The sequence below is a fragment of the Hemitrygon akajei genome, chromosome 14 (assembly GCF_048418815.1).
Source record: "Hemitrygon akajei chromosome 14, sHemAka1.3, whole genome shotgun sequence".
In the NCBI taxonomy this organism is placed as follows: Eukaryota; Metazoa; Chordata; class Chondrichthyes; order Myliobatiformes; family Dasyatidae; genus Hemitrygon; species Hemitrygon akajei.
In genome coordinates, this window is record NC_133137.1 from 6,916,221 (window position 1) to 6,940,780 (window position 24,560).

At 41.3% G+C, this 24,560-nt stretch overlaps 1 protein-coding gene and 1 long non-coding RNA gene across 4 annotated transcripts in view; one reads left to right on the forward strand and one right to left on the reverse strand.

Annotated features, from left to right (window-relative positions):
* Positions 1 to 5,990, reverse strand: part of c14h12orf43 (chromosome 14 C12orf43 homolog) — a 41,848-nt gene extending 35,858 nt beyond the window's left edge. For 2 of the 3 annotated variants that reach the window (XM_073065432.1, XM_073065431.1), the window contains exons 1-2: positions 5,869 to 5,986; positions 3,601 to 3,615 (exon numbers count right to left, since the gene is read on the reverse strand). In XM_073065432.1, coding sequence (XP_072921533.1) covers positions 3,601 to 3,615; positions 5,869 to 5,968 — 115 coding nt within the window. In that variant the 5' untranslated portion in view covers positions 5,969 to 5,986. Of the gene's footprint in view, positions 1 to 3,600; positions 3,616 to 5,868 lie in introns of all 3 variants that reach the window. The other variant, XM_073065433.1, reaches the window with a different exon arrangement.
* An 8,378-nt stretch (positions 5,991 to 14,368) lies between these two features.
* LOC140738270 (uncharacterized) lies at positions 14,369 to 16,668 on the forward strand. Its single transcript, XR_012101342.1, has 2 exons — positions 14,369 to 14,469; positions 16,248 to 16,668. It is a non-coding gene; the product is annotated as an uncharacterized lncRNA (long non-coding RNA).
* Positions 16,669 to 24,560: the final 7,892 nt, after the last annotated feature.

Consider the following 24,560-nt stretch of genomic DNA (forward strand, 5'->3'; position numbering starts at 1 on the left):
TGTAATAACCATGGGCTTTCATCTTGTTTAGCAGCCTCATGTGCAGCACCTCGTCAAAGGCCTTCTGAATATCCACTGACTCTCCATCTATCCTGCCTGTTGTTTCCCCCAAGAATTCCAATAGATTTGTCAAAGCAAGATTGCCTCTTAAAGAATCCATGCTGATTTTGGCCTATTTTATCATGTTTCCCCAAGTACTCCAGAACCTCATCCTTGATTACAGAGTCCAACATCTTCCCAATTACTGAAGTCAGGCCAACTGACCTACAATTTCTTTTCTTTTGCATCCCTCCCTTCCTAAACAGGATCGTGACATTACAATTTTCCAGACTAGAACCTAGTGATTCTTGAAAGATCACTTCTACTGCTTCCATTACCTCTTCAGCTATCTCCTTCAGAACACTGGGGTGTAATCCATCTGGACCAGGTGACTATCTACCTTCAGACGCTCCAGCTTCCCAAGCACCACCTCCTTAGTAATAGCAGCTGCATTCACTTCTGTTCCCCTGACACTCTCAAATTTCTGGCATACTGCTGGTGTCTTCCACAGTGAAAACTGATGCAAAGCACTTACTCAGGTCATCTGCCATTTCTCTGATCCCCATTACTACCTCTCCAACAAAATGATATCCACTCTTGTCTTAAATCATAATTTTCACAGGAATGTTAACCATTATTTTTGACTACAAAGACTAATACTAAATAACTTTTAGGCTTTTCAATTTCTTATTCTATTTATAAGACTAACCCAGCTATTTTAATGCACCAGTATTGCATTTCATTACCATTTTTCATTTCCAAATAGTGCTAATATTGATATATCGCAGAACATTTTTCTGTGTACCCATCTGTTCTTAATACACTTTCTAATGTTCTTACATAGGGTTTTCCACAATTTCAATACAGAAAAATGGTGACAACCAGATTGAGATCACCATGTTAAATATTACTGTATTACAACTACCAAAGACTTTTTTATAATATTTTTATTCAGAAAAAAACAAGATTTACAGAGTGCAACTCATAGATACATCTCAACATAACTTGTGTACATTCATATATTGTGATAAAATTGATCAAAATGTTATAGCATAACACATAAAGGTATACCACTCTGTAATCAAAAATTTAAAGATAGGTCATACATCATAAAAGAAATTTTTTTATAGAAAAAAAGTCAACCCCCTACCAACTACCAAAGAAAAAAGCTGATGGATGATAATAGATAAATTAGAAAAGAAAACATATTCACTTAAGAAGAGAAGATAAAAATATACATAAAAGTCTGTTCACTGTTAAACTTTATAAATTGGAAAAGTAATTTAGGAAAGGTCCCCAGATATCATAAAAAGATTGTTTCGAATTTAAGACTGAGCAGCGGATCTTTTCTAAATTCAAATAAGACATAATATCACATAGCCATTGAAGATGTGTAGGAGGGGTAGACTCCTTCCATTTAAGCAAGATTGCTCTCCTTGCTAAAAGAGAGGTAAAATCTAAAACTTGTAGGTTAGAAGTATTTAAAGTTATATCTTCATCTGGAATAATACCAAACAAGGCAGTAAGGGGATTTGGGTCAAATTGGACCCTAAAAAGTTGTGAGAAGGTATGGAATACTTCCCGCCAAAACTTCTCAATTTTAGGGCAAAACCAAAACATACGAATTAAAGAGGAATCAGCAGAGTTGCATTTATTACAAAGTGGAGAAACATTCGGATAAAAACTGGACAGCTTCTGTTTAGAAATGTAAGCTCTATGAACCACTTTAAATTGTAGAAGAGAATGACGAGCACAGAAAGATGATTTATTAACCCGTTTAAGAATTTTATTCCATCTATCATCAGAAATCTGACAATTTAGGTCATCCTCCCAAGCTTTTTTGTTTTATCTAAAAAGACTTGTCTAGATTCAATCAACAAGTTATAGATACCAATAATAGAACCATTAACAAAAGGTTTTAAATTTAAAAGATTGTCCAGTAAATTTTTATCAGGACCCATAGGAAAAGTAGTTAATTGGAAACGTAAGAAATCTCTAATTTGAAGGTATGTGTAAAAATGTGTTTTTGGGAGTGCAAATTTAGTTGACAATTGGTCAAATGAAGCAAGAGATCCTGAGATAAACAGGTCCCAAAAACACTTAATACCTAGTTCATCCCAATCCTTAAAGACTTTGTCAGTCATGGAAGGGATAAAAAAATAATTAAGGAGAATGGGACATGATAATGAAAAATTTGCTCAACCAAAAAATTTCCTAAATTGAGACCAAATTCTTAAAGTTTGCTTAACAATTATGTTATCTGTTATTTTATTTGCTGAAAAAGAAGAATATGATCCAAGAAGAGAGATAATAGAGGATTGATTGATTTATTTATTTATAAAACAGAATTAACTTCTAAGGAGACCCATGATGGGCGATCTTTACAATAAATATAATAAGACCAGAAAATAATATTCCTTATATTGGCAGCCCAATAGTAAAATCTAAAATTGGGTAGGGCTAATCCACCCATCTCTTTATTTCTTTGTAGGTAAACTTTAAACGAGCATGCTTGTTAAGATGTTAAAATTGAATCTAAAGAATCAAAGTAGGTCTTAGGATTAAAAATAGGTAAGGCCTGAAAAAGATAAAAAAAATTTAGAAAGAATCTTCATTTTAATTGAATTAATTCTGCCAATTAGAGATAAAGAAAGAGAAGACCATTTAGAAAGCGTCTTTTTCACATAATTCAATAAGGTGTTTAAGTTTTCTTGAATAAATTCTTGAAGTTTTTAGTAATTGTTACACCTAGATATGTAAATTAACTTGTAACAACTTGGAACGGAAATTTGGCATTTGATGACATTAGGTCATTTAAAGGAAATCACTCACTTTTATGTAAGTTCAGCTTATACCCTGAAAAAGAACTAAACTGGGAAATTAAAGAAAGAACAGAAGGTAAAGAAGTTTCAGTGTTAGAGATTAAAAAGTAAAATATCATCAGCGTATAATGAAATTTTAATGAGTCATACCTTCCCTTAGTATACCAGAAATGTCCTTAGATTCTCGAAATGCTATTGCTAAGGGTTCTATAGCTAAAGCAAAAAGTAAAGGACTAAGAGGGCAACCTTGTCTAGTTCCCCGCTGTAATTTAAAGGGTTTAGAAATTTGAGAGTTAGTAATAACCTGAGCAGTAGGAGACAATTAAATTAATTTAACCCAATGAATAAAATTAGGCCTAAATTTAAACTTTTCATGCACCTGTGCTTCTGGCTTTACGATTACCTGTTTACTCTGTACCAAATAGAAGTTGGTGTTTTAACTTATCATTATTATCTGATAAAAATTTTCTAAAGTTTTTGGAAAACCATATTACTTTTTTCTTTAAAGAAAATTTTAAAGGAGATACTGCTGGTACTATAGTCTGGGATACTTGTAAAGCATATATTCGTGGAGAAATTATCTTACTCTACCTATATAAAGAAAAAAGCTGACAAAAAAAGGTCTGACCTAGCCGCGATATTAAAAGATCTTGATCAAAAGTATGCCCTATCTCCAGATCAAACTGGATATAATAAGCGTATTGAAATCCAATCCAAGTATAATCTTCTGCTGACTTACCCAATTGAACGACAGCTGTTGAGAGATAAAACTCAATTTTACATTCACGGGGATAGAACAGGTAGTTTATTAGCCAATCGCTTAAAATCTTTTACAGTTAATCGTCAAATCACAGAAATTTTTTTAAAGTTAATGGTACTAAGATATCCGACCATTCTGAAATTAACAACATATTTAAAGATAGATAGATAGATACTTTATTCATCCCCATGGGGAAATTCAACCTTTTTTTTCCCAATGTCCCATACACTTGTTGTAGCAAAAACTAATTACATACAATACTTAACTCAGTAAAATATGATATGCATCTAAATCACTAACTCAAAAAGCATTAATAATAGCTTTAAAAAAAAGTTCTTAAGTCCTGGTGGTTGAATTGTAAAGCCTAATGGCATTGGGGAGTATTGACCTCTTCATCCTGTCTGAGGAGCATTGCATCGATAGTAACCTGTCGCTGAAACTGCTTCTCTGTCTCTGGATGGTGCTATGTAGAGGATGTTCAGGGTTTTCCATAATTGACCGTAGCCATGCAGAAAAGACATTTACCTTGTTATATCAGTCTAACTCTTTAGATGATACCTATATGAATGCTTTTTTCAGTAATATCAACATTCCTACATTGTCTGTTGATCGCCTAACACAGTTAAATCAGCCTATTTCCAATGAAGAAGTGGCTGAGGCTATACGTGCTTTACATTCTGGTAAGACCCCAGGACCTGATGGCTTTCCTGGGGAGTTTTATAAAACTTTCACTACGTTACTTACACCTTATTTATCCTCTGTTTTATCAGAGTCCTTTAAATCAGGTAAACTCCCTCAATCTTTTTATTAAGCTTTTATTTCTCTTATTCTTAAAAAAAAATCCAGCTGCATGTTCTTCATACAGACCGATCTCTTTATTAAATGTTGATGCAAAAATCTTACCCAAAATCTTAGCTCGGAGACTTGAAAATATTTTACCATCTATTATATCACATGACCAGACAGGATTTATTAAAAATCGTTACTCACATTTTAATATACGTCGGTTATTGAATGTGATATATTGACCATCCAAAAAAAATCAGAGTGTATATTATCCTTAGATGCGGAAAAAGCCTTTGATAGGACTGAGTAGAATTATCTTTTTAAGACCAAAGACTTGAAAAAACCCTACGACTGATGGGGATGTGGTATAATGGAAAGGTTTTTTTTTTGAGGACCAAGTGCTGTTGAATTTTAAAATGGAGGAGGGATTGGCACAATCCTAGAAGGGGGAAATGCTACTTACATGACATATTAGTGGACCAAGAAAGATTACTTGGACAATGGCAATCTAATTGATTAGAGCTACAGACACCAGTTTTCACAGGGATGATAAATGTTTGTAAGTAAATGATCCTAGCGAGAATGGATGCAGGAATAGGCTTTAAATTATCTTTGTGTACTTTAGAGCCTGTAACAAGTCAGGCCACATTGTGATGAATGACATGCTTCCATTAGGGATCCGTTAACTGCTCAAGACGCAAATAATATTTGCTTCCCTTGAGTTCCCATTTTAGATTTTGTTGAACCATTAATTTTACAAGGTACATTTTTCAAATATACTTCCTGATCTTTCATGGTAACTAATATTTCTATGGACAATAGCTGTTCAATATACGAACCAACCATATAACTTAAAAGGTCTGACAGCATCCAGAACCGAAAGCAAAAAAACTCTTGTTAAATTTTTTTTTTGCAACTGAGAGGTATCAGAATTTGAAACTCACGAGAGCAAGACTGAAAGTGATCATGAGTAACATGAAAAGTCTCAAATATGAATCAGTGTATTAAAATCTAAAAATATTTTACGCATTTTACAGTATGTAGAATTCGCAGGCACTACCAGAACTTACTACCAACTCCTACTATCGCTGTACTAATGAGGTACAGTTAAACACACCGATGTATTTAAAATCACATATAACCCAGGTCAGGAAAGCATGACAAGGTTTCCTACTCCAAAGGACGTTAGGGAACTTAGTTTTTTTGTGACAATTCGACAGCTTCGAGATAAGTGCGTGTGTCATTAAAAAATTAAATGGCAAATCACTCAGAAGAAAGAAGCAAAGGGTATGCACCCTTAATGAACGCCTAGAAACTATGCAATTCATTTTAAGGTACTTTAAACTGGATTTAAAACGAACTCTAGAGATGCACACTTATTAAAGAGATTGCAAAGTAAACCAAGATAGAATTGGAATAAATCCAATCTTAGCTGGAAATTCGCTAAGAGATCTGCAGTACCTGTCGCCGTCCGAGCATCGACACTCCAAGCTGCTTCTCTGAAACGGGACAGTTCCTCCGAGCCATCTGAGTCGGAACTGCCCGTTTCCATGGCCGCCATTTCAATATCCCCGCTCACGCGGAGCCTGACGTCGATCGCCACCCTCCCGGTGCAGCCCTATGGGAGTTGTAGTTCTAAAGGCTCCGACTTCCCGGAACCAGAACCGAACTGATGTCCAACGAAACTACAAAACCCACAATACTCAACGGCAAATCGGAGACAGGCGAGTTCGCGTTACGTTGTACGTTATTTACCCCAAACACAACGGATCCAGCCTAACGATAGCATCCCAATTACAGCTGATGCGCTGTACGAGGAGGCTGAAGACCTTTTGGAGTAAGTACCTCCAGGAATAACCTTTAGGGGAAGCCTGGGCTTATTGACAATTTTTGGTTAGTTAATGTTTAAACAATGCATTACATAGACAGAATAAGGAGTCAGTACAATGAAACTGGTTTAATTGGTCAGAGTCATGGACAAGCATTTTCAAAATGATAAATGAAGATTAGGGTGACAAAAAATATACAGGATTAATTGATGATTTGGGATATTGCCGTGGTATACTAAATTAAATCAAGATCTGGTACCTCAAAGTTCAAGGTAAATTTATTAACAAAGTACATATATGTCATCATACTGTATACAGTCCTGAGAGATTCATTTTCTTGTGGGCATACACAATAAGTTCAAATAGAACAATAACCATAATAGAACCAATGGCAGACCGCACCAGCTTGGCAACAAACTATGCAAATACAAAACAAAAGTAATAATGCATTTTAAAAGCGATAAATATCAAGAACATGAACTGAAGAATCCTTGAAAGTGAGTTCATAGGTTGTGGGAACATTTCAGTGATGGGGTAAATTTACAGAAACTAGTATCTACCATCAACACAGAGAGTGAAAGACTTGGACTAACTTTAAACAAAAAGAAAACTGAAGTAATTGTAATATCAAAGAAACCTGATATTCCAAACTGTCGGATTGTATTGGGAAATGAAATCCTGAAACAAGTTCACAACTTCAAGTACCTTGGATCATGGGTAACATCTGATGGCAAATGCGAAACAGACATAAAAGGAAGAATAGCAATGGCAAGAACAGCATTTACAGAAATGAGAAACATCCTAACGCACAAGAAAATAGCAATTGACATCCGCCTTAGAACTCCCAGCTGCTACATTCTTCCTAAATTGATGTATGGCTGCAAGTCACGGACCATCACAAATGCAATGGAAAGAAGAATCAATGCAGCAGAGATGTGGTATCTCAGAAGAATGCTATGCATATTATATACAGACAGGATAACCAACGAAGAAGTTTACAGAGAACGAAAACAAAACGTACGTTACTTAAAACAATCAGAAAACAGCAATCAAAATTCTTTGGACACATCTTGCGAAGAGAGACATTAGAATATTTAGTTACAACTGGAAAGCTGGAAGGAAAAAGAAGCAGAGGCAGGCAGAGAGTGAAAATGACAGATGGATTAACATCATGGTTAGAAACAGGGGAGGCAACAACTACAATTCGGAGGGTCAGGGACCGTGATGGATGGAGAGACATGATCACCCACGTGGAATGGCAAGGCACCTGAACGATGATGAAGTGAAGTTGAGTGAAGTTATACCCCCTTTGGCTCAAGAGCTTGATGGTTGAGGGATAATAATAGTGGTATCATCAGCAAACTTGAATATGGCATTAGAGCTGTGCTTAGCCACGCAGTCATAAGTGTAAAGTGAGTAGAGCAGGGGGCTAAGCACACAGTCTTGTGGTGCACCTGTGCTGATGGAAGAAATGTTGCTAATTTGAACTGAATGAGGTCTGCAAGTGAGAAAATCGAGGGTCCAATTACACAAGGACATATCGAGGCCAAGGTCGTGAAGCTTATTGATTAGTTTTGATGGTACTGAATGCCAAGCTGTAGTCGATAAAGAACATCCTGATGTGTGCATCCTTGCTGTCTGGATGTTCTAGGGTTGAGTGAAGAGCCAATGAGATGGCATCTGCTGTGGACCTGTTGCACCAGTAGGCAAATTGGAGCAGATCCAAGTTGCTTCTCAGGCAGGAGGTGATGTGTTTCATCACCAGCTTCTCAAAATACTTCATCACTGTGGATGTGAGTGCTGTTGGATGACAGTCATTGAGGTAGGTTACCACACTTCTTAAGCACCAGTATAATTGAAGCCACTTTAAGTAGGTGGGTACCTAGACTGCTGAAGTGAGAGGTTTAGGATCTCAGTGAACACTCCAGCCAGTTGATCAACACAGGTCTTTTAGTATGTGGCCAAGTACCCTGACTCTTCCAGATGCTTTTCTTGGGTTCACTCTCAGAAAATATCTAAATTATTTAAAAATATATCTTAGAGTATTTAAATAAATTTTAAATAGTAGCCTTTCAACCTGCACACATTATTTAGAGGTACAGCGCAGAACAGGCACTTCCAGCCCTTTGATCTGTGTCACCCGGCAACCCACCTAATAAACCCTAGCCTAATGGCTGGATAATTTACAATGACTAATAATCTATATTGGACTGTGACAAGAAACCGGAGCACCCGCCAGAAATCCATGCGCACACGGGAAGGAATGTACAAACTTTCTTACGGAGGAGACCAGAATTGAATGCTAAACTCAGATGCCCCAAGCTGTAATGACATTGTACTAACCACTACTCTACCGTGGTGCCCTCGCCCCTGCCAAAGTTGTTCAGCACTGAGATATTCTCCTCTCTCTAGCTGAATGATCTTGCATTCTTTTTCACCCTCCCCAATTTTGTAATTATCTGCTACAGATTTGTTCTTTCTTTCATTTTCTATAACCTTATGCTCCCTTTTATACAAATTATACACTGTTTTTCCAATACCATTTCATTTGGATATGCATGGATTCCTTCATCTAAGTCATTCATACATATTAGTAACATAAACTTCGTCGAGCACATCCCGTCAAAAGCAGAAATTTCTGGTAATCAAGCATTTTAATTCTGCTTGCCATTTCTGTTCCAACATGTCGGTCCATGGCCACCTCATGTGCTATGATGAGGTCATCCTTAGGACAGAGGAGCAACACCATGTTTTCCATCTGGGTAGCCTCCAACCTCAGACAGACATACTTTATTGATCCCGAGGGAAATTGGGTTTTGTTACAGTCGCACCAACCAAGAATAGTGTAGAAATATAGCAATATAAAACCATAAATAATTAAATAATAGTAAGTAAAATATTCCAAGTGGAAATAAGTCCAGGACCAGCCTATTGGCTCAGGGTGTCTGACACTCTGAGGGAGGAGTTGTAAAGTTTGATGGCCACAGGCAGGAATGACTTCCTATGTGTTACATCTCGGTGGAATGAGTCTCTGGCTGAATGTACTCCTGTGCCTAACCAGTACATTATGAAGTGGATGATGGCACAAATATCAATTTCTCCTTCTGGTAAAACAATGTTTCCCTTCCCCTCCCCTCTTCCTCTATTCCTCTCTCTGACCTCTTACTTCTTAGCTGCCTATCATCTACCCCTGGTGCCTCCCCCCTTCCCTTTCTCCTGTGGCCCACTCTCTTCTTCTATCACATTCCTTCTTCTCCAGCCTTTTATCTTTCCTACTTCACCTATCACCATCAAGCTATTCTACTCCCCTCCCACCTCCTTTTTATTCTGGTGTCTCTCCCTTTCCTTTCCAGTCCTGAAAAAGGATCTTGGTCCAAAACATTAGCTATGTGTTCATTCCATTGGTTGCTGCCTGCCCTGCTGAGTTCTTCCAGCATTTTGTGTGTGTTGCTTTGGATTTCCAGCATTTGCAGAATTTCTTGTGTTACTAACATAAATTGTTGTCCCTGCAATAAAATAGATGAACAATTAATAGTTATAAATAAAATTGTTTAATAAAACATCAGACTAAAAAACATAATGGTCATCTGAACTATTTTATAAAAAATACAAATCATCATTTAAAGAAACAAGATTTTTATATGTTTGTGTACATAGAAAATAGAGTTTCTTATGGCATTTGATAAGATGTGCAGTACAGAAACAGATAATTTGGGTCAACTGACCTGTGTTCTATATGTTTTACTTGACCATTCTATTGTTTGATCTTCATCCGGCCACCGTTTCCTCGAAGCTGCTTGGTTACGTGGCCACGCGGTAAGTGAAAAGCTCCTGCACACATAGCCTTTATTGCCATGCAGCTGGAATTGTCTATAATTTCAGGCTGTGTAAAAACATTTCCTGCTCAGAGCAATGGTTGATCGGTGCAGTTGTAAAAAAAAAATCAGAGGGATCATTGTGAGCCAACATATCATTATCTAACACTCTTTCATTTCTTCTATTATGATTATCTCATTTACTTTTAAACTGCTTCGCCTTAGGTACATCCATTTCTTGTAGATCCCTCCCCACAACATCCCACCACCACAGTGAAGACTTCTGCCATGTCCTTCTTATTCCTTTCAGCTCCATCGCCAGTCTCTCTTCAGTCCAGTTAGAGACTGCCCTCTCAGTACTGCTCTTTCCCTTCCCAAGTCTTGTACTTAAGAGTGTCTGCAAGTTGTGTTCAAGTTCGCTGACAAACCAGAGCCAGAGAGACTTCCTGCAGATGTGGAAATCTGGGATCATCTCGATTTCCTGAACTCCCACATATCACAGTCCCAAAAGATTCCCTGAGCTGTCAAAATTAGTCTTTCCTCTCACTTATTAGTTTATTGATAGCTTATATTAACACTAGATTGTTTGTGAAAGGACAATAAATTTGCTGTTAGCCCTTACAGTTTAACCACTTTCAGAGCTTCTCCACTATGATTTCCCTTTCACAGATTACCATACTTAGTCATATATCTGGTGATATCACTCTTTCCAATTAACTACAACTAACTTAACAAATAATAAGGTGCATTCACGACACAAGTTTAAAAAGTAAACAGTATAATACTACTGGTGCTTTGTAAGTGGTGAGACCTAGGTGGTGGGTGGTGGCAGGGAGCTCAGTAGTCTCATGGTTTGGGGAAAGTAGCTTTTTCCCATCATAATAATCCTTGTCTTAATGCTGTGGTACCTCTCGCCTGATGGTAGGGTGTCAAAAAGATTGTTGGATGGATGGGATGAATCATTGACAATGCTAAGGGCCCTACGGATGCAGTACTTCTGGTAAATATCTTGGATTGGTGAGGAGTGACCCCGATGATCCTTTCAGCAGGTCTCACAATCCTTTGAAGGGTGTTGGGGTTAGATGCCTTGTAATTCTGGTACCAGATGGTGATGCACCTTGTTAGGACACTCAATGATGCTCCTGTAAAATATCATTAGAATAAGAGGGTGGGGGAAACCAGTTTCCTCAGGAAGTGGAGATGCTGCTCTGCTTTCTTGACTAAAGAGGTGGAGTTGAAGGATCAGGTGAGATTGTTCATCATGTGCACTCCCAGAAACTTGGTGCTCCTAACTGTCTCCACGGAGGAACCATTTATGTGCAGTGAGGATTGGTCAGTCTGTTTTACCAACAATAGTGGTGTAATCTGAGAATTTACATAGATTGTGGCATCATTAGTAGTGATCTTTCAAGAATCACTAGATTCAGGAATGGTTCTGGATGACTGGAAAATTGACAATGTCACTCCACTCTTTAAGAAGGGAAGGAGGCAAAATAAAGGAAGTTATAGGCCAGTTAGTCTGACTTAAGTGGTTGGGAAGATGTTAGAGGCGCATGATAAAATAGGCTGAAGTCAGCATGGTTTCTCTACGGGGAAACCATGCCTGACAATTTATTGCAATTCCTTGAGGAAATTACAGGCAAGATATGCAAAGGAGATTCATTGGATTGTTGTTTACTTGGATTTTCAGAAAGCGTTTGACAAGGTGCCGCACACAAGACTGGTAAACATGATTTTTTTAAAAAGCCTATGGTATCACAGAAAAGATGTCAACGTGGGTAGAAGACTAGCAGAGGGCTGAGTGGGAATAAAGGGGACATTTTCTAGTTGACTGCCAGTGATTACTGGTATTCCACAGGGTCAGTGTTCGGAACACTTCTTTTCATGTTATCTGTCAATGATTTGCATGATGGAATTGATGACTTGTGGCCAGGTTTGCAGATGATACAAAGATGGGTGGAGCGGTAGGTATGCTGAGAAAGCAGGGAGTCTGCAGAAGGACTTGGATAGATTAGGAGAATGGTCAAGAAGGTGGCAGATGGAATACAGTGTACAGAATTGTACGGTCATGTGCTTTGGTAGAAGGAATAAAGACATAGACTTTTCTAAATGGGAGCAATAATTTTAGAAATCAGAGGTGCAAAGGGATTTGGGAATCTTCATGCAGGATTCCCTAAAGGTTAGTCAGTGGTAAGGAAGGCAAATGCAACGTTAGCTTTGATTTCTAGAGCACTAGAATATAAAAGCAAGGATGTAATGTTGAGGCTTCATAAGGATTGGTCAGATCGTACTTGGAGTATAGTGAGCAGCTTTGGGCTCCTTATTTAAGAAAGCATGTGGTGGCATCGGAGAGGGTCCAGAGTAGGTTCACAGAAATAATCCTGGGAATGAAAAGGTGAATGTATAAGGAGCATTTGATGGCTCTGGGCCCAATCTGGCTAGAGTTTAGAAGAACTGGGGGGGAGGGGGCGGGGAAGAGAATCTCATTGAAACCTGTTGAATATTGAAAGCCCTAAGTACAGTGGTAGAGTGGACTTGGATGGAATGCTTCCTATAGTGGGGGGTGTCTAGCACCACTGGGCACAGCCTCAGAGTACAAGGATGTTCCTTAAGAACAGAAATGAGAAGGAATTTCTGTAGTCAGATGGTGGTGAATCTGTGGAATAGATTGCCACAGAGAGCTATGGAGGACAAGTTATTTGGTATATTTAAAGTGAAGGCTCATAGGTTCTTGATTATTAAGGCCATCAAAAGTTACAGGGAGAAGGCAGTGGAATTGTATTGAGAAGGATAATTAACCATGACGGAATGATGAGCAGACTTGCAGCCTGAATAACCTAATTCTGCTCCTATGTCTTATGATGTTTGAGCTGTGCTTGGCTAAACAGTCATGAGTGTAGAGAGTAGAGCATGCATTCTTGAGATGTGCCTATGTTGATAGCAAGCTGTGAAAGCCACCTATTCACTTGTTTCTCCAAAGTGATACTGCTTTAAATGTCTTCAATGTTCTCCATTCAGCTTCGAGGGCTATGGTCCAGTGCAGGTTGATTGGAGTAGGCTGTTTAAATGGTTCAGCACAGACTGGACAGGCCAAAGGGCCTGTTTCTGTGCTGTACTACTTTTCTAAAACTCTGTGACCTTGTGCTTTCACCTTGACCAACTATTTTCCCTAATCCTGCTCAGTCTGGTAAACTCTGTGTTCGGTGACTCCTGGCCACCAGTCCTTCTGCCACTGATGATTGCTTACCTCAGTGTCACTTGGTATTCCCTCACTGGTCACTACTGTAGCTTTCCCTATCTCTCTGTCACCCTGTGTAGGTAGATGTCCATGATAAAATTCAGCATCACTAGCTGAAACTTTGGCTGTCTAGGCAAAAGAGTTACTTGAAGATCAAAACACCAAAAGCAGCATAGTGCTGTTGGCTTAGAGGATAGGAGTGCTCTAGATCATTTGGTCTGCTTCTGAGACATACATATTCACAGCAAAGTACTAGAGAGGTACAACCTGCAGAAAAATTCTTCAAATTCACCCATGGATTCTCCCAAGACAACATCTTCTAGTAAGACGGTGGCGTGCTTAGATGCACTGGCTTTTTTTCTAAACATTTTTTACAATCACAAGACCCCGCTGTACAATAAGAATTTACAGTACTGCTGACTACACAATCAGCGAGTTGCTTATTGGCGGAGAAACTGAGGAAGCTGGACTTAATGAGGATCGTGCTGCTGCTGCCTACATCAGAGAGGCTTTGGAGTGGGTGCACGAAGGAGGCGTGCAGTCTAACAGTAAGTGATTGCCTTGGTTGCTTTCCTTGTGATGGCAGTACCCTGTTGGACATTGGTGGTCTGGAATGCTGCAAGGATGCTTCATTGGTTTGTTGATGAATGGTGGGGGCAGAGAGTGGAGCAGCTTCATGGCCTCAGTCGTGCTAAGGACTAGGCCTCAGGCCATGGTGTTGCCTGCCTGCAGCCGCCCAGGAGAGAGGCTTCGGAGTCAGTGCGGGAGGCAGTGTGGCTCAGCGTCCATGTGGGAGTCGGTGCTGTCTTCTGGTGGTCACTCACCAGAATGTGTTGTATTCGACTGCAGACTACTGCAATGTTCATGAGCTCAGGGACTTGGACTAATTTTCGGTGTGTGACTATTTTACTGCAGTCTTATATGTGTCTTGTGCTGAGAATGACTATTGGTACTGTGATTTGCACCTTGGCCCTGGAGTAATGCTGTTTTGTTTCAAAGATTCAAAACGCATTTATTATCAAATTATACAACCTTGAGATTTGAGATTTGTTTACTTACAAAGTAAGTAAACCCAAAGTTCCCAAAGCAAGGAACCCAAGAGAACCCGATTTTAAAAAAAGACCAACCCCCACAAAGAAAGAGAAAACAAATACAGTAAAACAAATCATGCAAACAATAGGTGAGTAACAACAACAACGTCATTCCCCTCGAACCAAACTGAGTCCTTAGATCCAAATCTGCAGAGTCGGCCCAAAGCCTCAGTATTCAGTACATCATATTAGCAGGGCAAATTGCCACAGAGTTTGCAGACACAAAGCACAGCAGCCGGGTGCAGTCTCACAGCTCTCTCCCAGACCATCTGGGCCATCATTTAAATTGACCCGGCTTCAATTAGGACCTGGGCTGTGCCCACAATGAAACATTCCAGGCACGACGAATCATTTGTGATTTCATCGTGACAAAATAATTTCTTTGCTGTGTTACAGATTCAAGCAACAATAAATATATGAGTTAGGCAGGGGTTTTTATGACAAATAACATGTTTATTAAACACTGAAAACAAACCCCCCAAAAGTAAACAAATCACTAACGTAACCGGAAATCAGCTGCTGTGCAGCAGCTTAAACAGTTCTTAAAGTGATGTTGCAAAAACAGTTCTTCAAAGTAGTATTGCCAAAAGTTCAAAATGCTCACAGTCCATTTAAGGGAGAGACTTTTTAAGACGATTTAAGTTCTCTTTCATGTCGTGTTGTTTCGGTTCCCAAGATCGAACTTTTTCCCACGAAGAATTTACGAAACGAAACGGCTTAAAGGCACTGACCTTTCCTTTACAGAACTATTCCCAATCCTTTCTGCTATTTCGCAGGGATTAACACGAGAACAGTCAATGAATTCCTTCCGAATAAGGATCAAACAAGGTCGAACCTGTTCCACCGTCGAAATCAATTCTCCTCGATCTTTAACTCCCGAACTCCGATCTTCACTCTCCACTGATTCTCAACTAGCAGTATTATAAAGAAACTGCTGGCAAATACCTTTTAAACTTTAGGCATTAGATAAAACTTCATCTTTCAACTAAACTGCGTCATAACATTAAATCACGCAGTGGCATGAAGTCAACATGGCAAATCCAGCCATGAACTGCCCCTCCTCACAGGGAGGGGTCCTCCTTTTATACCCTGTAAAAAAAAACCTGTCACATGACCTCTGGTGGGAAAATGACATCACTCCACCATCACAAGACCATTACCTCAAGTCCAGTATAGCTTCAATCCCAGTCACGTGACAAGGGTACCACTGTCACGTGTCACGAGTACGTAACAGCTGAAGAAGCCATTCTAGACCTCTCTAAATCAGCTTGGTGCCCAGAGTGAACCAACCTCAGCCAACTCTCGACACTCTGCCTTTCCTGTCTATCCGGGCCAGCAATAAGGTTCCTTCGGCTCTATTCATGGGTGTTCATGTATAATTGAATAGCAATTAAAGTAGAACTTGAACATCCCTGACCTATAACTGCCCAAGTTGTGAAAGAATATTCAGGGTGGCACCAAGAGTTCTGGGTGCCTTCACAAACATACCGAATCCTAGAGTATAGAGGAACTCATTATTTCCACAAATACAATTCTGAATGTCCAATTAGGCACCTCCTGCTTCGTTCAAGCTCCATAGTAGCCTCCACAGCCAACTCAAAACTTACTGAACTGGCGTGGAAGTTTTTCTACCTTGATTTGCTAGGGACTACCAAAGTACATGGGAATGGGGAGAGTTTAGTTATCCCTTTAAACTATGAACCTAGAATATCTCAGAGGATCTAAGAGGATCTTGGGCCCAATACCTTATTATAAAATCCATGGCTCTGTTTCATTAGGAGTTTGACAAGATTTGGTATGTCGCCAAAGACTTTTGAAAATTTCTACAGATGTATAGTGGAGTGTATTTTGATTGCTTACATTTCAGTCTGATATGGAGCCTCCAATGCACAGAATCGCAAGACGTGGCAGGTTTGTAAGCTCAGCCAGTTGCATCATAGGCATGCCCTCCATCAAGGAACATCTTCAAGAGGTGGTGCTTGAAGAAGGTGCATCCATTATTAAAAACCCTCACCACTTGGGACATCCCATCTTCACATTGCTACCACTGGGGAGAAGATACAGGAACCTGAAGACCCACGCGCACAATCTCAGTGACATCATCTTGTCCTCTGCCATCAGATTTATTAATTCCTTATTATTTGTCTTTTGCACTATTTATTCTCTGTAACTTATTGTGATTTTATAGTAATCTATATGTCATGGTGTACTGTTGCTTTTGGGGAAAAAAACCTAATTTTGTAACAAGTTGTACGTCCCTGATAATAAACCTGATTCTGAATTGTGAATGCAGTGTACCTGTCATGATTAGCAAGTTTGCTCATGATACTAAATTAAGGGGGATTGGGGGTCTTGTTGATAGTGAAGCAGATTATAGTGAATTGCAAAGAGATCTCCAACAATTAGGGAAATAGACCATTATATGGCAAATGTATTTCAACTTAGATAAATGCATTTTGGGTAAAACTTAGACAGTGAGCAACACGGCATTGACAAATGTTGTGGAACAGAGGGACTGGGGGTATAAATGCATAGTTTACTAAATGCAGCTACACAACAAGACGGTGGTGAAGAAAGCATTTAGCATGCTGGCCTTATCAGTAAGGGCATCAAGTTTAGGAGCAGGGACATTATGCTGCATTTATAAGTCATTGGTAAGGTCGCACTTGGAGTATTTCATACAGTTTTGGTACCTGGTTGTAAGAAAAACATTGTCAAGCTGCAGAAGATGCAAAGAGATTTATGAAGATGCTGCCTGGACTGAAAGGCCCAAGTTATAGTGAGAGGTAGGCCATGCTCTATTTTTAATTCCTGGAGTGCAGGAAAATGAGGGATGTAATCTCAAAGAACTTTTTAAAATCCTGAGGGATATGAATAAGAGGATGGTCTTGGTTTTCTCTCACCCCAGGTTTAAGAGTCTAATATTGGAGAATACAGATAAGAAGGGAAAGCTTTAAATAAGACACAAGGAGCATCTTCTTTTAGAGAGAGAGAGAGAGAGAGAGAGAGTAGGGAGTACCTGGAATGAGCTGCCAGAGTAAGTGATCAAGGAAGGCACAGTTGCAATACTAACGAGGCATAGGTACATGGAGGAGAGGGGTTTGGGAGGTTATGGGCTGAACACAGGCAATTGCGACATGCAGGGAGGATGCTGTGGTCAGCATGGACTAGATGGGCTGCAGGGCTTGTTTCCATCCTGCATCCTATGGCTCTATAACTGCTCCATGAAATTAAAACTGAACAATGATGCAGTCTTATATACTTGACTTTTGTCAACCTCTCTCAATGTTTTTTTTTAACAAAACTGATCAATCTTACATGAAATTTAACTATTGACATAGTATCAGTTTGCATTTGTGGAACAGAATTCCAAATTTCTGCTTGCTACTAGATGTTTCCTAGTTTCAAGTCTTAACTCTCATTTATATACTCTAATTCCCCACTTCTGAGTCAGTGAAAATGATTTCACCTCTGCAGTTTCAGCACTATTAGGAAAGCTTCAATCAAATTGTGCAACCTACTAAACTTATTGGAATACAACCCAAATTGGTATAAACTGCCCTTGTAAATTAACCCTTGGAGTTTTGATATCATTTTAATAAATTTGCGCTTCAACCCTTCAGGGTTAATACGTTCCTCTCAGTAAAGAAAAGCCAAAACAAAATTGAAGATACTGGGAATTTAAATCATAGAACCGAACTGCACTGGAACTGGTCTTTCAGCTCATGATGCTGCGTTGAACTAATTAAACTAGCAATTAAATGCCATCTAAACTAATCCCTTCTGCCTCCTTCCATTCTCCATACATTCACATGCCTATCTTTGAGCCTCTTGAATGCCTCTATTGTATTTGCCTACACCACCATCCCTGGCAGTGCATTCCAAGCACCCACCTCTCTGTGTGAATATAAAAAGAACTTGCTTCACACATCTCTTTTGAACTTGCCTTCTCTCACCGTAAATGACTTACTTAATGCCTTAGACATTTCCATCCTGGGAAAAAGATACTGGCTGTCTACTAGGTGTCTGATAATTTTATAAATCTCAGTCAGTTCTCCCTTCAGCCTTTGCTTCACTACAGTTAACAACCCTAGTTTGTCCAGCCTCTTCTTACAGGACATGCATCCTCTTAAACCTTCATATCCTTTCTATAATGGTGCAAGCAGAACTGAATACAATACTCAGATGTGGCCTAACTAGAGCTTTATAAAGCTGCAATATAACTTCTCAACTCTTGAACTCAGCGCCTTAACTAATTAAGGCAGATATGCCATATGCCTTCTTTACTACCCTATCAATCTGTGCAGTCACTTTCAAGGAGCTCCTGACTTGGACCCTAAAGTCCCTCTCTGTTAAAACTATTAAGGTTTTTGCTATTAACAGTGTACTATCCCTTCTCATTACACCTCCCAAAGTGCAACACCTCAAAAATTTGGCTGGATTAAACTCCACCTGCCATTTCTCTGCCCATATATGTAACTAATCTATATCTGTCTGTATCCTTTGGAAATCTACACTATCCACAACTCCACCAGTCTCTGTATCGTTTGTGAATTTAACCTACCTCTCTACATTTTCATGTAGGGCACATAAGGTCCCAGTATGGATCCCTGCAGAACACCACTAGGCACAGACCTCCAGCCAGAGTAGGTCCCATTATCCACTATCCTCTTGTCTTTTTAATGCACAATGCAATGCTGAATCCAAATAGCCATGGATTCCATGCATCTTAATCCTTTGGTTGAGCCTCCCATGAGGGACTTTGTCAAGCACCTTACTAAAATCCATATTGACAACATCCTCAGCTCTACCTTCATCAATCACTCATGAAAAACTCAATTAAGTTAGTATGACACGACTTGTCCTGCACAAAGTCATGCCAACTCTCCCTAATTAGGCCATGGAGCCATGGCTTTCCAAATGCTCATGAATCCTAAATTTTCTAATATGAAATTAAAGAAAGAAAATGCTGGAAGGAAAGGTAGGCAATGTCTTTGAAAAGTGAAACAGTCAATGCTTCAGATCTAGGCCCCTTCATCAGAACTGAGAAAACATGAGGAAATCTGCAGATGCTGGAAATTCAAACAACAACACACACAAAATGCTGGTGGAACACAGCAGGCCAGGCAGCATCTATAGGGAGAAGCGCTGTCGACGTTTCGGGCCGAGACCCTTCGTCAGGACTAACCGAAAGGAAAGATAGTAAGAGATTTGAAAGTAGTGGGGGGAGGGGGAAATGCGAAATGATAGGAGAAGACCGGAGGGGGTGGGATGAAGCTAAGAGCTGGAAAGGTGATTGGTGAAAGTGATACAGAGCTGGAGAAGGGAAAGGATCATGGGACGGGAGGTCTCAGGAGAAAGAAAGGAGTGGGGGAGCACCAGAGGGAAATGGAGAACAGACAAACAACTAAATATGTCAGGGATGGGTTAAGAAGGGGAGGAGGGGCATTAACGGAAGTTAGAGAAGTCAATGTTCATGCCATCAGGTTGGAGGCTACCCAGCCGGTATATAAGGTGTTGTTCCTCCAACCTGAGTTTGGATTCATTTTGACAATAGAGGAGGCCATGAATAGACATATCAGAATGGGAATGGGATGTGGAATTAAAATGTGTGGCCACTGGGAGATCCTGCTTATTCTAGCGGACTGAGCGTAGGTGTTTAGCGAAACGGTCTCTCAGTCTGCGTTGGGTCTCACCAATATAGAAAAGGCCACACCGGGAGCACCGGACGCAGTATACCACACCAGCCGACTCACAGGTGAAGTGTCGCCTCACCTGGAAGGACTGTCTGGGGCCCTGAATGGTGGTGAGGGAGGAAGTGTAAGGGCAGGTGTAGCACTTGTTCCGTTTACAAGGATAAGTGCCAGGAGGGAGATCGGTGGGAAGGGATGGGTGGGACGAGTGGACAAGGGACCATCTCGGTGGGGAATGGAGGTATATAGGGACTGGATGTCCATGGTGAAAATAAGACGGGGCCAGGGAACTTAAAATCATTGAAAAAATTCAAAGCATGAGAAGTGTCACGAACATAGGTGGGAAGAGATTGAACAAGGGGGGATAAGACAGTGTCAAGGTATGCAGAGATGAGTTCAGTGGGGTAGGAGCAAGCTGAGACAATAGGTCTACCTGGACAGGCAGACCACCGAGATGGTCTCGAAGCTCTTCGCTTTTTTTTGGATTCCAGACCTAACCAATTCCCCTCTACCACCACTCTCCTCCGTCTAGCGGAATTAGTTCTTACTCTCAATAATTTCTCCTTTGGCTCCTCCCAATTCCTCCAAACTAAGGGTGTAGCCATGGGCACCCGTATGGGTCCCAGTTATGCCTGCCTTTTTGTTGGCTTTGTGGAACAGTCCATGTTCCAAGTCTATACCGCTATCCATCCCCCTCTTTTCCTTCGCTACATCGACGACTGCATTGGCGCTGCCTCCTGCACGTATGCTGAGCTCGTCAACTTCATTAACTTTGCCTCCAACTTTCACCCTGCCCTCAAATTTACCTGGTCCATTTCCGACACCTCCCTCCCCTTTCATGATCTTTCTGTCTCCATCTCTGGAGACGGCCTATCTACTGATATCTACTATAAGCCTACAGACTCTCACAGCTACCTGGACTATTCCTCTTCCCACCCTGTCTCTTGCAAAAAGGCTATCCCCTTCTCACAATTCCTCCGTCTCCGCCGCATCTGCTCTCAGGATGAGGCTTTTCATTCCAGGACGAAGGAGATGTCTTCCTTTTTTAAACAAAGGGGCTTCCCTTCGTCCACCATCAACTCTGCTCTCAAACACATCTTTCCCATTTCCCGCACATCTGCCCTCACCCCATCCACCTGCTACCCCACTCGGGATAGGGTTCCCCTTGTCCTCACCTACCACCCCACCAGCCTTCAGGTCCAACATATAATTCTCTGTAACTTCCGCCATCTCCAATGGGATCCCACTACCAAACACATTTTTCCCTCCCCCCCCCCCCCCCCACTTTCTGCTTTTCGCAGGGATCGCTCCCTACACGACTCCCTTGTCCATTCGTCCCCCCCATCCCTTCCCACCAATCTCCCTCCTGGCACTTATCCTTGTAAGCAGACCAAGTGCTACACTTGCCCTTACACTTCCTTCCTCACCACCATTCAGGGCCCCAGACAGTCCTTCCAGGTGAGGCGACACTTCACCTGTGTGTCGGCTGGTGTGATATACTGTGTCCGGTGCTCTCGGTGTGGCCTTTTATATATTGGTAAGACCCGACGCAGACTGGGAGACCATCTCGCTGAACACCTAAGCTCAGTCCGCCAGAAAAAGCAGGATCTCCCAGTGGCCACACATTTTAATTCCACGTCCCATTCCCATTCTGATATGTCTATCCATGGCTTCTCTACTGTCAAAATGAATCCAAACTCAGGTTGGAGGAACAACACCTTATATACTGGCTGGGTAGCCTCCAACCTGATGGCATGAACATTGACTTCTCTAACTTCCGTTAATGCCCCTCCTCCCCTTCTTACCCCATCCCTGACATATTTAGTTGTTTGCCTGTTCTCCATCTCCCTCTGGTGCTCCCCCCCTCCTTTCTTTCTCCTGAGGCCTCCCATCCCATGATCCTTTCCTTTCTCCAGCTCTGTATCACTTTCACCAATCACCTTTCCAGCTCTTAGCTTCATCCCACCCCCTCCGGTCTTCTCCTATCATTTCGCATTTCCCCCTTCCCCCGCTACTTTCCAATCTCTTACTAACTTTCCTTTCGGTTAGTTCTGACGAAGGGTCTCGGCCCGAAACGTAGACAGTGCTTCTCCCTATAGATGCTGCCTGGCCTGCTGTGTTCCACCAGCATTTTGTGTGTGTTGTTGTGAGAACTGAGAAAAGTGTTTTTATACCACTCAGTTCTTCATCAGCACTTTGTTGGCCAGAAAGAATGACAATCTTCAAATCAATGAATTCAAATGAATCAAGGACAGTGGAAGCAGTCTTTGTTCTTGCCGTGTGCTTGGGGGATGGAGACTGCCATTTTGTGAAGACACTCGATTCTCCATTTTGTGAGCTTGACATGCTGGACTTGATTAGTGCTTTAAAGAAGACACAACAACCAGGCAATCTGCTGGACTGGAGGTCATTTCCAAATAAGGAGTTGTTTGTGAGGTTGTGGTGAACTACATATACCTGTTTGGACACGCACCCCCCCCCCCCCCCCCCGCTGACTGTTCCTGTGGCTCCTCCCACTGACCATGGCTCCTCCCACGGACCCTGATATAAAGGCGATTGGGGACACCACCCCGGCCTCAGTCTCCAGGATGCAGTGTGGTGGTCAATTTCTTTCTTCCAGCCAATAAAGGCCTATATCTTGCCTCACGTCTCCAAGAGTTATTGATGGTGCATCAATTTTATTGGCTGGAAGTTTTAAAACATGGAAAGCATTTTACGTCCGGAAACATGTGAGGAGCAATAAATACTCCCCGCTGGTCGAGGGGGTTCACCTTCTACATGCGAACCCCCAGTATGCCTACGTGGTCTTTCCTGATGGGCGGGAGGACACGGTCTCCGTCCGCGACCTGGCGCCCGCAGGAGCAGCAGACCACTACCCCGAACACTCCACAGTAACTATGAACCCTGTACCCGAGGTGACACCGCGCACACTGAGCCCTACACAGACTCCTCACGACACTCCTATACTGGGTGTCTCGCACGCGCATATACCAGGCGCCTCACACATGCATGAGGGATCACTGACGCCTAGTGGGCTGACACCTCCAGTCAGGCCGGAACCAGCACAACCACCGTCTCCGGTGCAATCACCACTGGCACCTTTGCAATCTCAGCTGGTGCTACATAGATCGCAGTGACAGATTCGACCACCTGATAGACTTAACCTGTAAATATACTTGTAAGAAACTTCGCCCCATGGGGACTCTCTTTTAAAACAAAGTGGGGGGGGTGAATGTGGTGAACTACATATACCCGTCTGGACACGCCCCCCCCCGCTGACTGCTCCTGTGGCTCCTTCCACTGACCATGGCTCCTCCCACGGACCCTGGTATAAAGGCGATTGGGAACACAGCCCCGGTCTCAGTCTCCAGGATGCAGTGTGGTGGTCAATTGCTGCTTGTTCTTTCTTCCAGCCAATAAAAGCCTATATCTCGCCTCACGTCTCCGAGAGTTATTGATGGTGCATCAGAGGTGTTCTTTGGTTGGCTATAGCATGCAGACTTTTGAATACCTGAGGTAATTCGAGCTCATTGCTGACTGAGAACAAAGAGCCATGAGTCAGCAGCTGTCCCTTGTGTGGACAATAGATGGATGCTGCTTTGGACCAGAGCCAATGACCAGGTGTTAAAGGCCAGACACATGACCTGCGGCCAATGACACGGGAATGCGACATTTGAATTGATAAGCAATGGATATAAAAGTGGATGCTTTGTGTGCGCCGGTGGCAGTAACTTCGAAGAATAACCATCGCAGATACAAGCGAGAAGAACCCTGCGTGAAGCACGTGGAGAGTGAGTCGGGACCACGAGGAACAAGGAGCGCCTGGCCAGCGTAAATTCCTCCGCCTGGGTAATACCTTTGCTATTCTTTGACTATCCAGGAGAGTCAGGGGTACTTAGCAGGTGTGCGCACAAGGTATTTAGTGTATGAATTCACGTATTTGTTAGTTTGAACAATAAAGGTAATTGTCAGTAAATACAAATCTCTCTGTGCCTCACTCAGAATCGTTGGAAGAGGTAGAAGCGGTATCTCTCTCTCTCGCTCTCTCTCTTTTCCAACAACTTAAAGTTACATATCTCGAGCTTCCAACCTCTCCCAGTAATAATCATCATTCCACTTTTCAATTATTACTGTACACTATTCCTGATACTTTATTGAAATGTATACCTGGATCCCCAATTCTCATCGGATTCCATTGGTTTGAAAGTATTTTGTTCCTCTCATATCTGCTTTATTAAAATCCATTTTGCTCTTTTTGCCTCTTAATCAAGTAAAATTGATTTGTGGTGTAATGTTTTCACCTTACAAAAAGAGCTGCAGACCTAAAAATGAATCATTTTGCTCACTGCTCAGATGATATCTAACAATCTGGGTGTCTGTAGTGCTGTGATCCACTGTCTCACAGTTCCAGAGATCCAGGTTTTAATCTTGACCTTGTGTGCTATCTGTGTGGAGTTTGCATCTCCTCACTGTGACTGCATGAGTTT